The sequence below is a fragment of the Phaethon aethereus genome, assembly GCF_964289735.1.
Source record: "Phaethon aethereus genome assembly, chromosome: 19".
Lineage (NCBI taxonomy): Eukaryota > Metazoa > Chordata > Aves > Phaethontiformes > Phaethontidae > Phaethon > Phaethon aethereus.
This window is the reverse complement of record NC_138595.1, coordinates 6666020-6680526: the sequence shown is the minus strand read 5'-3', so window position 1 is coordinate 6680526 and position 14507 is coordinate 6666020. Positions and strand designations below refer to the sequence as shown.

Here is a 14507-nt window from a genome sequence, read left to right as displayed (position 1 = left end):
GGCTGCTGGGCGGCAGCCGCGCCCCGCGGGGTGAGGGCCTGAGCCCGGCCCCGGCCCCGGCCCCGGCCCTTCTGCCTTGGCAGGGAAGCCATAAAAATCACCTCGCTTCTCCCTGCATAGATTCCCGTTCTCCTAAGGGCAGCAAACCCTTCGTTTAAAGGGGCTGCCTTGCTGCTTTCGCCCGGGAGGAGCGTTCCCTTCCCAAGAGAGACGCTGAACTTGTGACTTGAAAATAATTTAAGCTTGTTGCCAGAAAAATGCAGACCTAGACAAACGTGAATTCTAGCAACTTACTATATTGCGCCGTATATCTAGTGCCTAAAGTGACTTTTTGGCAAATAATGCATGCTGTTCTGCGTGGTCATGTTTAAAAATTAAAGTTGCCGCACTGAATTTCTTCATTTTCAGGATTCGGAAAGGATGAAAGCATGGTGCAGCTGCCTGGGGGGAAGTTTTGGATGGGATCCAGTTCCCTGGAGAAGAGGAATGAAGGGGGGCCCGTCAGGGAGGTGAGGGTGAAGCCGTTTGCTATCGACAAATACCCCGTCACAAACAGGGATTTCAGGTAGGAGCGAAGGTTTGGGTCTGCTCAGGCAGCCGCGGGCAGGGCGCGGGTGTTGGTGCCGCGTCTTTTGGGGCAGGTTGGGTCTGAAAGGCAATGCTTGGGTGCTCCCAGCAGTTTCATTGGAACAAAGAAATGTCTCTGTCAGTAATAAATCCCCTCTACGGGAGCGGGCTGAAGCATCTTACCAACGTAGCCTGCGAATATGCTTACTTTTTTTTATTTTTTCTCCTTTTTCCCCCTCCTTTTCTCCTTTTTTTTCTTCTTTCCTTGCAAGCACGCTTCTGTGTGAGTGCCTTTTTCTTACTAATAGGGCTGTACTCTTTCAGATTTCAGGTTCTTATACATTCGATTTCCATTTGTTAACAGCAGACCACTTGCTGATCTTATACCATGCATTTTATAGAAGCCCTTGTCCAGAGCACTAATAAACGCACTGGGGGAAATGCCTTTATTTGCCTGGCTGAGCCCTTGGTTAAAAAGAGCCAACGCTTCCACGCACCAGTACCTGCCCAGCAACACACAGTAATGGCAATTACTGCAGCTCGGGCAATGGGGAGACAAACGGGACAGAAGCAGGGTGAGATTATGCAGCAGTATGTGACACTTTTCTGCATTTTGGGGACATTTACCTAACAGCAGTTGTGGGTTTTAGTGGCTTTAAGGGATTTTTGAGCTGTGCACTTGTTACGTTTTACGGAAGGCCAGGCTGCAGGATGAGTTTACCTGCATAAGGTAACATGAAAACTATCAGATCTGTGAACAGATGCAAATTGGACTCTTTTGTCTCTTAAATCCGTATCAGACCGGCTGGAACTGTGCCGGGGAGGAGCTGGGACTCCACAGATGGGTGTCTGTAGGTGGTGTATGTTTTGCCTTGCTGAGAACTTGTTGCGTGTGCAGATCGCTGTATTTGGTGGTGCGACTCTTGAAGAACTCTTACCCAGATGCCTGAGCGTGTTGTATTTATGCCAGGGAGTTTGTTAGAGAAAAGAAATACAAAACAGAAGCAGAAGCGTTTGGCTGGAGCTTTGTCTTTGAGGATTTCGTAACCGAAGAGCTGAAAAAAAAAGTCACCCAAAAACTGGAGGTAAATGTAAATCCCATGGGGCTGAGTTTCAGTAATGATGCTGGAGGTGGTATTTCTGATCACATCCGTGTCTGAGCTCTCTGTTTTAAGTAAAAAAAAAAATGCAGGAAGGGAGACCCTTGTCAGTATTGCTTCTCTGCTGAGTAGCAGCTACTTTCAGTGCAGAGCCTGGCCCTTCTCACTGATTTTTCTTTACTCTTGGGTTGTTTTGCTTTTGAAACTAACAGCAGGGTTGAGTCTGGGTTGATTTATGGCCCTTCTCTGTTTACATCCTCTCCAAACACTGTCAGACAGGACTCATGAGATGCTCCAGTGAGCTGGGAGAGAGCAAAGCACATTTCAAAGTACTTTATTAATCAAACCTTAAAATAGAAAAACTAAACAGCATGGGCTTCTTGATCCGTTTTCACTTTTAAAAGCAAATACCTCTACTCTGTCGGAAAGCACTATCAAAACGCCCATAATAACCCAGCTCAAGCTGCAGCGTTTAACCATTTCCAGACTAACAAGTGCTCTTTACACTCGTCGCTGTAGGATCCTGTCGAGCAGGGGATTGCTGCTTCAGCTTTAATCTGGTGTCGTTTCTTTTCCCAGTCTGCCCCATGGTGGCTGCCCATCGAGAAGGCTTTTTGGCGACAGGTGAGTGAAAACCTGGTGCGGTGAGTCCTCTCATGCTGGGAGCATGCACGTGTTGGTGTGTGCTGAACCTTGTCAACTGAAAATGGGGGAAAAAAATAGCATCTCTGGTTGCTGCACGTTCCTTGCCTTGGTCTGTTCTGTCCTTTATTACCTTTTTAGTCGAAAAGTTTATAAAAGCAATTAAAATCTGTTCGATGCAATTCCTTCCAGCCCTCAGGTCCTGGCTCCAGCATAAAGGACAGGTTGGATTACCCGGTGCTGCACGTGAGCTGGAACGACGCATGGGCGTTCTGCGCATGGAAAGGGAAGAGGCTCCCGGCGGAGGAGGAGTGGGAATTTGCTGCCAGGGGAGGGCTGGAGCGTACGTACCGCAAGCTCTGACCTTTTTCCAAATGGAGGCATCAAGTAATGTTAGTTCTACCGGATCTAAACCTCCATCCAGGGATGTTTTCAGAGGTTAATCTGGGGGGCTGAACTACCTCTTTTGGCCTGGCAGTTGAATTAATAATAATAATAATAATAATAATAATAATGATAATGATGTAGGAAGAAGTGGCTTATCTATGTTCTTACTGTATCTTTTTAAACAAAACACTTCTGCCAGCTAAAAATACCTTTTCATGGGTTTGGGGCAAGGAGCAACCCACCATCCCCTGCACACTGATGGTGGCATAAAGCAGCTGCTGGGATCGCTGTGGGGAGCGCGAGACTCCCTGGCACGAGCGATGGTGTGAAAACGGGAAGCTGCTGCTGACTCCCGTTCTCCTCGCCTCCTTGGCAGTGTCTGTAGCCCCGTTCGTGTAACCCCTCTCGGTGTCCTGAGCTGAGCAGAAAAGGACAGTCATAAAAGCCTGGTTAAAAATAGGCAAACGCAGAGGCTGGAGTGACACAGGGGTGATGGGTGTCTCTTCTTCCTTGGCAGAAAGGGTGTATCCCTGGGGAAACAAGTTTCAGCCAAACCGTACAAATCTGTGGCAGGTAAGATCCTAAAAATCATCCCATCTATGCTGAACTCTTCTGATGGTGGTTAACTCTACCCCAGAGTGTGCGTGGCTGCCTGAGCAGGCTGCGTGGTCCCAGGAAGCAATGCAGACTTACCTGCAAGGTACCAAAATTCAGCTCCTGGTGGGTTAGCTGAAATACCTCTGAAACAGAGGGAGCAAACTCAGCCCAGCTTCCCTGGGAAACCGGGACTTCAGTGCTTCCCAAAATGTATACATAACCAAAAATTCATCCATAAGCTTGTTTGAAAGGGGGTTGTCTGGGGAGAACTTTAGATGGTTGATTTCCTCTCTCAGCCAGAAATGCTGCATACATTTGCAACCAAGAGTTGTTTTCGTTATTTAAGTGTAACACAGTCCTGTGAAGGGCAGGACTTCATGCGGCATCCACGGTGGGTCTTTGCTTAGAGTGATCTTTCTTCCCACAGGGTGACTTCCCGAGGGTTGACACCGCTGAAGACGGTTATCACGGCGTCTCGCCAGTGACAGCGTTCCCTCCTCAGAACAACTTCGGTACGGAGCAGACATCCCCACCCTGGTTTTGGGGATGCCATCTGCTTCCTAATAGCCATTCAACACTAATTATAAAATCCTGTAATTGTAGCAAGGTTTCAGGTATTACATAGGATCATGTCAACATCTTGATAGAATAACCGAGCCCAGCAAAAGCACTGATGGTTGTTACTGAAGTTGGCTGACGTGCACCTGATGCGCTTCAATGCACCAAAACGTCCCCTGCTTTTAATTAGCAGCCAGTCATTTTGCACTTCTGTGTGATTTACCTGAAAATCATAAATGTGTTTTGAGGGCAGCGGGTGCCATGCCCTCACGCAGGTGGGAAACAATGAGACGTTTAAAGGAGAGAGTTGTCGAAGGTTGAGTTGTAAACAGGGGCCAGTTTGCAATAAAGAGCTTCTGCTTCCCAGTCTCACCATTAAACCATGCTCTTGCAGTGATGCTTTGAATGTTGCGCCTCCCCTCCCATACACCACAGTCCTTTTGCAGCCCTTGCAAATGCACTCTCATAATCCTGATGCAAAACCATCCGTGTCTCAGGGCTCTACGACCTGCTGGGAAACACCTGGGAGTGGACCGCGTCGGACTACCTGACTCCGGGGCTCTCATCGAGGCAGAGCATGCGGGTCCTGAGAGGTGCCTCGTGGATTGACACTGCAGATGGGTCTGCAAATCATAAAGCTCATGTTACTACCAGGTAGGTCTGGGCAATGCCCAGGCACTTGTTTCGCAGTAATTTCTTCTGGCTTGGTTTTATTTGGAAGGGGGTTTTATTTTAAAAGACTTTTGTTTGTTCCTGCTCAATTTTTCTGAGAAGCAGTTAGGAAAACATACTACAAATACCACTAAAAATTATGCTGCTATAAATATGTTCCTAATTACTTCTCAAATCATATGTATTTTCCATCAAGCATTTAGAATTAAATGCTTTTCTTGAAGTTATTCAAGGGAGGTGGAAGCTGTTTCTAGTCTGTTACAGAGAATCCCATTGAAGGATGTAAGTGTTAACTGGGAAGGATCCCTAACTAACTTTGTGTCTCTCTTTCCCCATGAGAATGGGGAACACGCCAGACTCGGCCTCCGACAACCTCAGCTTCCGCTGTGCTGCTGACGTCCCGCCCGTCACAGCCAAGAAAAGCCGGACCAAACCTGAGCTCTGAGGAAGTCGCTCGGGAAGACCCGAAGGCATTTTCTCCTGTGGAGACGAACAGTAACCCCCAGCAGTTACTTTCATCAGGACAGTTTTAGAAATTAAATACTTTCAGCTAAAACTCCTTTCCACACTGGGACATCTGGGCACGAGCAGTTATTTGCCCGCCATTCTTTAGTGACCTCTTGGTGTAGCAGATGTTAGAGCTCTCCTTCCGGTGTCCATTTTAAATAAGCAGAGGGGTGCGTGTGTGTGGGTCTGGGGCAGAGCTGCTCTGACCTCCAGCCCCAGCTGGAGCGAGCAAACACCCACAGCCCTGCCGTGACCGCCGGCATGGGGCTGCCATGCGGGGCGGCTGCAGCGGGGGAGTGATGGGGGCACGTCCCTGGAAAGGGGGACTCCTGCATTGGTCCCCATCCCCTTGGGAAGTCCCAGCTTCATACCAGCCCCCAAGCCTTCCCAGAAGTCAAACAAGGCGCCTTTATTGATCCATAAACAGTGGCAAAACCACACGCGTGTTGGTTTCTAAGTGCACAGGTGACACAAACCAGTGACCTACTGGTGTTACAGGCAGCATAAGGGCTACAAACCGGCTGTGCACGAGCTCTGCCACGAAAGCCCTGAGCACACAGTGGGGTGAGGACACCCCTCCGGGCACCGCTCATCCCTCCTCCACCTGCGACTGCCCCGAAAAGGTCCCACTCCAGGGCTGAGCTGAGCCTTCCCCAAGCAGATCCACTGCTCCGAGCACAGCGGGAGCTGCAGCTGGTTACAGCTCTATCAGAGGCAGCTTCTCCAAACCCATCCCTTAGGCCAGGGCATACCCCAGGGGCAAACTGCAGCCATCTGCTGGGTTTGCATTTGCACCTGACCCAAGGGCAGCCATAACTCTAAGAAAAAGTAAACGAAATCACCAGTTGGTTTTCAAAGATTTTACTCGCCTTGACGCTGAGCAACCTCATCGGCTTACGCAGCGGCGCTCAAAACAGCCCTTCCTCGGCTGCCAGGGTCAGCAAAATGGCCTTGCAGGTGTTCTCGAAGAGGGCGGCTCTGTTCTGCGCCTCCCCTTTCTTCACCCAGTGCCGGTAGGTCCTGAAGGCGCAGGCGTCGATCAGCTTGCGGACGGGCTTCAGGGCATACGGGTCGCGCACCACCAGCTCCCTGGTGACAGACTTGACCAGCCGGTACTGGTAGTAAATACGGACCGATGCCAGGACGGTCAGGCAGATCACCTGCAGCACGGGGGGAACGGGCTGGAATTCATGGCCAGTCCTACAACGGGACCGGCTCGGCCCCAACGCATCCTGCGCGGCTGCTATCTATGTGCCCGGCTCCTGGCACAGGTATTTAACCCCGTGTGAGTGGTACAGTCTTTTTCCAAGTGTGGCCTTAACGTCCAAACTGCGGGTCAGTCCTAAGTGTGTCACCTAACGCCACTTTGGGTATCTTTGAGCTGTCCTAATGGCTGGCTACAGGGAAGGGAAAGGATTCCTCTGTTTTATCAATGTTTGCATCATTTGATGCACCCATGTGATGTTGGGCTCATTGATTTCCCCTTAGAAGTGATTTTTTTTTTTTAATGATTTGTGGGGGAAGCAGGCTTTTCCCTTTTCTTATTTAATCCTCTTCTATGAAAAAGCCTTTAGGATGTACCAGAAAGTAAGCGAAATAGTGCTTGGAGAAGGGTCTCCACCCAGGCTGATGCATCCTGCCAAAGCCCAGGTCCATCAACCTTGAAGTCCCAGTTTCTCCCAGCTCAGCTGAGAAACCCATCGCACCGCTCAGCTCCTGCAGCACCCGGGCTCAGGATCGGAGCGCTGAGACACCCCCATCCGCAACCTCACCTTGAACCTCCGGAAGGGGCTGAAGTGCCGGACCTCCTCCACGTCGTACTGCTGGAAGAAGGGGTGGGCCAGCGCCTCGCCAGCCGTGTACCGCTGCCTTGGGTCCACCACCAGGAACCGGGAGATCTGCAGGGGGGCACCGGATCGACCTGGGGTATCCCGGATGTCTGCAAACCTCCCCACCAGGTTTTCCCATCCCTGAACACCTACCAGGTCCTTGACAGTGTCCGAGCGGTCGTCCCACTCCGGAGAGCCGAACTGGTAGTCCCCATTCATGATCATCCGCAGCATCAGCATCTGCTTGCGGTGCCAGAAGGGAGGCGAGCCGGCCAGCAAGGTGTACATGATCACCCCGGTGCTCCACCTGCGGGCAGCCCAGACGGACCCTCCAGCTCCAGGCAGCACCCGGGGGGCACGCGGATGGATCTGCGCCCCAAGGGTGGCTCGGTGCCTCCCCCAGCTGGGGCACGCTGGGCTTTGCCACCCTGGAAAACCAGGAGGACGCTGCCCTGCGTGGTGTCTGATGAGGCTGAGCTCGCTGCTGGGGCTCGTTAGCCCCGCTGGGTGAGAAGGAGCAGGGGCTGCTCTGCTGCTGGGGAGGGGTTTGGGGGTTTTGAGCAGAGCTGATGTGGAGCTGCTCTCCCGGATGCCACAGGAGGAAGCTGTGAGTTGGAGGTGTTTGGTTTTCTTGGTTTTTCTTGGGTTTTTTAGATGAGGGAAAGGATGCGGGAGGGTGGGACGTGGTGGTGCCAGCGAGGCTGGATGCTCTAGGGCTGTCCCAGTTCAGCCTGTGGTGTGCAAAGTGACCTGGTGTGGGGCTTAATGGAGGTATTTAAACTGAAAAGGGGCTGAAATGCCCTGGTGTGTCTCAGGTGTTTGGTCATAGCTGTGACCACTGCAGACCTGAGCCCCAGGTCACCAGAGATGGTGGGCAAAGTCCCCGCAGGGCTTGGGCTGGGCTTTCCTCAGCTAGCTGCTCCCTCAGCGGCTGCCTCGGGCATGTGACTCACTATGGGGTGTGTTTAAAAAGCCCCATGTCTTGGATTCCAGTCCCTGAGTTGATTTTTATGAGCAGAAGGTGTTGCTTTCCTTCCTCCCTGAGGTGGCAAAGCGGGGAGATGGGCTCATCCCCAGGCTGCTTCTCCCCCGGCTCTGTGCAAGACCCCCCTGCCCCCCAGGACAGCCCCTCACAGCCCCCCAGGGCATTTTTTTGGTGCATTATTGAATTCCTTCCAAACACTCAAATTGGTTCCCATCTGCACAACTCTTGCCATGCCTCAAAGCACACGCATTTTGCGAGCAGCCGGAGGGGGAAGCCGAGCATCTCACTCACATATCGACCTCCTTCCCGTAGCCTTGGTGCTCGTCGTCCATGGAGCACTGCAGGATCTCGGGGGCCAGGTAGCCAGGCGTGCCGCAAATCTCTGCAAAGACAGGGCAGAGCATCCCCCGGAGCCACTCGGGAGGGTTTGTGCCATGCCCACCCGCTCCCGAGCAGTGGGTGAGGGAGGGTCTGGATCCCAGGTGGGATCTCTGCAGCGATGGCGCTCGCAGGGAGTAACTGCAACTGGTGTGCATCTCGCTAGTGACTTTTCTTGGTGGATTATAACAGCTAAAATGTGAGCGAAGAGAGCAAGGGGGATGCTGGCGTGGGGAATGCTCGTTGTTGGATATGTGGCTCTTCGCAGGGTAGGAGTGGGGGGAGAAAGCCTTAATGTTGGGCAGTAAATGGATGGGGTAATGAGGGTCAACCGGAGGGAAAAAAGTGGAAAAAAATAGGATAGTTTTCCTAATGGGCAGCAACTTCTTCATGGCAAGGAGTGAGGTGTGGGGGCTGTGCGCAGGCAGAGCTGGGCTCGTGTACGAGCCGCAGGGTACCCCAAGCCAAGTGACACCAATTTGCACTCGTGGCAGCAAGACTGGCCCCAAGGAGACAGTGGGGCTGGAGAGACTCCACCGACTCCCCCTGAGCACTGCAGCAATCCCGGCATTGCCCCCGCCTCGCCATCCTACCTTTGAGCTTCTCGTTCTCACGCAGCTGGCAGGAGAAGCCAAAGTCCGTCAGCTTAATGTTCATGTTGTCATCCAGGAGGATGTTCTCTGGCTTCAGGTCCCGGTGCACGATGTTGATGGAGTGGAGGTACTGGATCACTTCCAGCAGCGCACGCATGATCTTCCTGGGGATGGGTGACAACACCTCTCCTAGCACAAACACCCACGGGCACCATGTTCCCAGGGATGGGGACAGGGACCACGCAGCTCAGCCCCTATCCCCCAGCACATGGGCACAGCCCAGGGTCCTGTTTTGGCCATGGGTGCTGTGCCGTCTCAGCCCAGGGTGCTGTTTTGGCCATGGGTGCTGCGCCGGCTGCAAGGTCGTCCTTCGAACCCATGCTTTGGTTTTGCAACATGATTTTCAGCCACCTGCATCTGGCCTTACCTGGTTTCCTTCTCGCTCAAGGTGACTTTCTCAGTGAGGTAGTCGAAGAGTTCCCCTCTCTTCATCCTGCGTGCAGGAGGGAGAACGGAGGCAGGTAGCTGGGCTGCAGCAGCAAGCGGGCCCCGAGCCTTTGGGGAGGATCGCCCAGGGGTCACTGCCCCTTAACAGCCCCGGGGCACCCACTGCATGGAATGGCAAGCCGCATTGTTAATAAAAAGGGGTAACGAAGCCTCTATATTGCTGCAAAACGTCAGGCAAGAGGAGGAAAGGCTGTCCTCAGAGAGGACGGGCTTCAGATGGGACAGGGATGGGGCTCTCCCGGTGCCAAACCCCTCTGCTGACGTCCATCGCGCTGCCCTGGCGTCAGGAGTCGTGGCGTCACGCGCCCTGGTCCCGCCGGGCATATAAATAACCCGTGGGGACACATGATGGCTCCCACCAAAGGTTACAGGGAAACCTGAGCAGTGCTGAGCTGCTGACAGAGGGGAAACACCGCTGGCGGCGAGGCTGCAACGAGCTGGCCCGCAGCAAGCAACGCTCGTTTCTACCTTAAGTAAGAGCTGGTTGTCCCCAGGCTTTGCCCTGTCTGGACCATGAAAAGCTGGAGATGGTGGCCATCTGCAGAGTGGGGATGGGCTTGGGGAGATGGTGCTGAGGTGATGGGCAAGCTGGTACTTACAGGTCAAACACCAAGAAGAAGAAGGTGCTGGATTCATAGCTGTCCTTCAGTTGGACTGCAATAAAACATGGGGGCTGTAAGCACAGTGTATAGCATTTTCCTGTCCGTTAATGGCCTAAAAATTCCTGATCTAATTGCTAATTTAATTAATGAGGAGTTGATCTTCGCTAGTGTTTTGGCTAGGAGACAACCTGGGCACCGCTAGTGTGTGCGCAGAGGTAGGGCAAATGCCCTGCGTCGCGTTAGGACAAAAACCCTTCCTGGGGACATCCTGAAGAATAAATGGGGCAGAAAAAAACCTTGCTCTGATGCTCAGAACCTGACTTACTGACGTTGGGGTGGCCAGAGACTTTCCGGAGAATGTCGATCTCTTTGGCGGTGGCTTCTCGCAGTTCCTGCACCTCCTTGGGGGATATGTTACCCGCCGTGATGTCGATAATCTTCACAGCATACTCCTGCCGGGTGGTTTTGTGAATACACCGACGGACGATGCTGCTCACCCCCCTGCCAGGGCCAACACAGACAAGATGAGCGTTTCCATTCCTCCCATCCAGCCTGACCTCATGGCCAGGCCACTGGCACCAGGGCTGCTTGGTATTTTCATGTATGAGTGAGTTTTGCTGTCTTGAGGGGACACAAGATTTTGAGCTGATGGAAAGTGCTTCTTCATGCTATTTTTAACCCCATGCTGCTATGAGCCCTGTTTGTATCAGGTTCCCAGGTGATCTAGCACTACTGGAGTACATGAAACCACAGTTTGCCAAAAACAAGCCTTACCTGCCCAAAACCTCCTTCGGCTCGTATTTTTCATAAAACTCCTTGGATGAGTTCCAGTCTGGTAAGTCTTCTTCCCTGGTCATCTCTGGCTCCTGCCTGGTGGCACTCTGGGCTCGTCTGCCAGCAGAAAGGGGCTGGAAGGAGAAAAGGGCAAGGATAGGTGCTTGCTGCGCCCGGGGCAGGAGCAGGGACCTGCCCCATCCCAATCCTCCCCCAGGAGGAAAACATCAAGCTGGAGGAGGAGGAGGATCCTGAAGCACAGACCAAAGGGGCTATTTTGCTGGTTGGTAAAGCAAAGCTTTGCCCTTGGGACCCCCGTGGAGATGCCACTGAGGACAACAGCAGAAATCCCACTGGATCCCCCGTCGCCTGGCTGACCCCAGGGGCAAGAGCAGCCTGGCTGGGGCTGAGGCTTTGGGAAGTGGCGAGTTCCAAGACTTTGCCGAGGCGGCACGGAGATTGCAGAGGGAGAGCGCTGGCAGGAGCTGACCCGCACCTTAAGCTCGCCTGGGTGCAAAGGCGTGCGGTACCGGCCCAACGGTCCCCAGCAGCAGCCTTCAGAAACGTCACTCCACAGCAACGCCGCCCAAGCCCCTGCGAAGCGCTGAAATCTGCCTTGCCCTTTTTTCTTCTTCTTCTTTTACCCTGAATATTTTTAAGATGACAAAGTTGTCTGGAACAGTCTGGCTGAGAACAAGGAGAAAAAAATAGTGTTTAAAGTGAAGGAGAAAGGACTAAGGAGGCAAAATGAGTGGCGAGGGTCGGTGAAGCGGCGCAGGGAGCTCAGCAGGTCAGGGTGCAGGTGGGGGACCGGGTGCCCAGGGACAGCCAGCGCTGCGGGGGCAGCTGGGGCCGAGCCAGCCTGAGGACAGCGGCCGAGCAAGCTTCCTCAGCCAGACGCGTACAGCTGCCAGCAGCCTCCGTGACTCCTGCGAGGCTTTTGTCCCATTTCTTTTTCCCCTTTTTTTGGTGTTTCTGGGTTGGTTTGGTTTTTTGGTATGTGCTGCCATTGCTGGAGGAGGAGCTGTATGACAACATTTTGATAGAGGGGAGAGAAATAAGCAGAAGTCCTGATCCCTAATTTTCACCGGTGTTTCCCCTTAAGCCCAGAGAACTGGATGTCCTCAGCTTGTTCCTGCGTGTGGCATTGCTGAAACCCTGAGTGTCTGGGTCCAGCTGCTCTGCAAACACATGGAGACCAAGCAGCTAGTGTGGAAAGCAGCTCTTATAAGCTTGGGCAGCAAAATTGTCACTTTGGGCTGACACCTTGCTGCTGGGGGAGGGAGAGCAGGTGGGCAGGAGAGCCGCGATACTGCGGGTTTTCCTTTGCCCTTCTCTCCGAGGTGGCAATAACTCTGCCCGGACGCTCCCAGGCAGGTTTGCAGCTCTAAGCACATGGAAATCTCATTATCAAAGCGTATCTGTCCTGACCTGGTTACTGATGCTGTGTTTTAGGTGCCTGTCTGCTGCTGGGAGGGATGTCTAACAAGGGCTGGAGCATTTCTGAAGAGCCATGAGTTTGCAGTATTTGTAAAATTTTAGATGTTGGAAATACTGTGAGCACTGCCAAACCGAGCTGGGGCTGAAAATAAGTGAGGCAGGATCAGGGAGTAGGAAAAGGAAAATATCTCTGAGGTGAGGGAGAACCAGTAACACTGATATTTTTTTTTTTTTTTTGAAGATGAAAATCAAAGTCCTGGGGGTTGGTGTTGTAGGGAAGGGCTGGAGGCAGGGGAGCACCTGCAGAGTGGTGCCAGGAGAAGCCCGGCTTCTGCGTGCCGCTGCCTGGGAGGAAAGAGCCCCGGAGTTTGCTTAAAACATCCTGATATTATATAAACAGCTGGTACAGAGCACTGACAGGATAAGCCGGTTTTTTATCAGAGCTGTACGAGCTCCATGGGAGTGTAAGGGGGGGAAGAAAAAGGGGGTCGGGGTGGGGGAGAGGTTCCTGTCATGCGGCAGGGATGGAGGAACGCTAAGGGGGCCGGTGCTGGACGCTGCCCCCGGCGTGTGCCCGGCCCGCGGCTGGGGAACAGGGCTTAAATGTTTGCCTTGGTAAGTATTCCGTAACGTGTAAATACTGAGGTAGATCTGGAAAGCTCAAGCTAAAGGCAGCTTTTAGGCCAGCACAGGAGTGTGTCCCCCCCCGGCCCCGCACACCCCCGCCTCGTCCCGGCCTCCAGCCCCGCAGCAGCACCCCCGGCTGAGCCCACCCGCCCCGGGAGGGGGTCTCCCGCTTCGGCGGGGGCAAGCTAGCAAGGACACGGCGGCTCGGGGGGAACCGGCCCCGGCGTGCCTAGCATGTCAGGAGAAAAAAAAAATCAAAATAGTACTGAGAGCAAGCTTTCTGGGGTAGCTAAAAACGCCCACCGGCCCCGAACGCCTCCCCGCCCCTAAAGCACCGTCAACTGAAGCCGGTTTCTTCCAAAAAACGGGTTCCCGGCAGGACGACTCGCCGCCGGCCTCACCTCGCTGCCGGCAGCCCGGCTCCGCCACCGCGAATCCCCGCTCCGCGCCGGGCCTCGGGCGGGCGAAGGGCAGAGGCCGGGCTGGGACCCGGGCCTGGGCGCTTGGGCGGCCGCCGCCGCTCCCCCGGGGCCGCCGCCGCTCCCTCAGGGCCGCCCGCCGCCGCCGCCGAGCCAAAAATAAAGCGCAACGCGACTTGGCAGGCGCGGCCGGCGGGCGGGCATGTTGGGCCACGGCCTGAAGCGAGGGTCTGTCCGGCTGTGGGTGCTGGTGGGAGCCCGCACCCCCCCCCCAGACACACGCCCCGCGGCAGGCGGCGGCGGGCCCGGGAGAGGAGCCGCTGGCTGCGCGCTGGGGAGCGGAAGGGCCGCGCAGCAGCGCGGGGGGTCGGGGACTTCCCCCGCCGCACCGCCGGCCTTAACCCTTCCCCGCGCGGGGCTGGGCTCAGCCCCGGAGCGAAGTCGCCTCTTTGAGTCGTGGCTGAGCCGCTCCTAAGTGGCGATGCTGCGGGCGGGCTCTGGCTCGTCCCCCCTCCCGGCTTTCCTGCGTGGGCGCCCCTTTCCACCCACTCTGAGCTGCAAACCGCTTTACCGGCCGCGCTGTACTTTCCCCAAGGTCTACGTGCATCTCCCTGCCTGCTCGCCAAGAGCGTTTTAAGGATGTTTGCTGCAAACCCGCCAGCAGCCCAGTGCAGGCGTTTCTGGCCCAAAACGTTTTTCGTTCTTCTCACCAGGACAGTGAAACACCTGGCAACTGAGACATGAGCTTCATCAGCAGAAGCAAAGCTTCTCCTGTCACCAGGAAAGGTCATTGTGTCCTTGTCTCCCATGTTTGAGGTAACCCTTCCCCATCCTGAATATTGTTTTTTCTCCTTTCAGTTCCAGGAACTGCAGATCAGAGATGAGGCCCTTTTACCGACAGGCAGAACACACTCTTGGAAGTGCATGGGGTTCTTGGGTAATGGCCTGCCACTGAGATCCTTCTGGGCAGAGGGAAGTTATTTCTCAGAATCTCTCAAATCTGAATACAGAGCTTGTTTTTAAAAGTATGACAGGATGCCCTTGGGGAACTGAGACCTGTGGGGGGTCAGACACAGCCTTCCTTGTCACTACACATTTTAGTCAGCAGAAGTTGCCTGTGGGGTTCAAACGCTCCAGTAGGAGATGCCTGGCAACCACAGCTAACCACAGAGCCACGGGTGCTCCTGAACTCCCACAGCTCCAGCCCTTCAGGCACCACTGCTGGCAAGCAGACAGAAGCCTGCCAAAATCACTTCTTGCCTGCTCACCCTTGAGACTCAACTCCAAAGTCCACTAAAGCACTTCTAGAGAGAGTTTATTTAT

General features: G+C 54.1%; 2 protein-coding genes across 3 annotated transcripts; one reads left to right on the top strand and one right to left on the bottom strand.

Annotated features, from left to right (window-relative positions):
* Nucleotides 1-416: 416 nt before the first annotated feature.
* On the top strand, nt 417-4968 carry SUMF2 (sulfatase modifying factor 2; the record flags this gene model as incomplete). The annotated part of the gene is made up of 8 exons (XM_082008509.1): nt 417-565; nt 1538-1652; nt 2247-2291; nt 2502-2652; nt 3214-3269; nt 3721-3805; nt 4349-4505; nt 4863-4968. Exons 1-8 carry the CDS (start codon nt 429-431, stop codon nt 4966-4968), a joined length of 852 nt encoding a protein of 283 aa, XP_081864635.1. The 5' UTR covers nt 417-428.
* Nucleotides 4969-5924: 956 nt separating this feature from the next.
* PHKG1 (phosphorylase kinase catalytic subunit gamma 1) lies at nt 5925-10781 on the bottom strand (the record flags this gene model as incomplete). Of its 2 annotated transcripts, none has more annotated exons than XM_082008493.1 (9): nt 5925-6190; nt 6803-6928; nt 7013-7166; nt 8136-8226; nt 8816-8979; nt 9243-9308; nt 9922-9976; nt 10250-10425; nt 10699-10781. In XM_082008493.1, 9 exons carry the CDS (start codon nt 10779-10781, stop codon nt 5939-5941), a joined length of 1167 nt encoding a protein of 388 aa, XP_081864619.1. In that variant the 3' UTR covers nt 5925-5938. The 2 variants fall into 2 exon arrangements, with proteins under 2 accessions (XP_081864619.1, XP_081864620.1); XM_082008494.1 differs by having other exon boundaries at nt 9922-9971; nt 10272-10425.
* Nucleotides 10782-14507: the final 3726 nt, after the last annotated feature.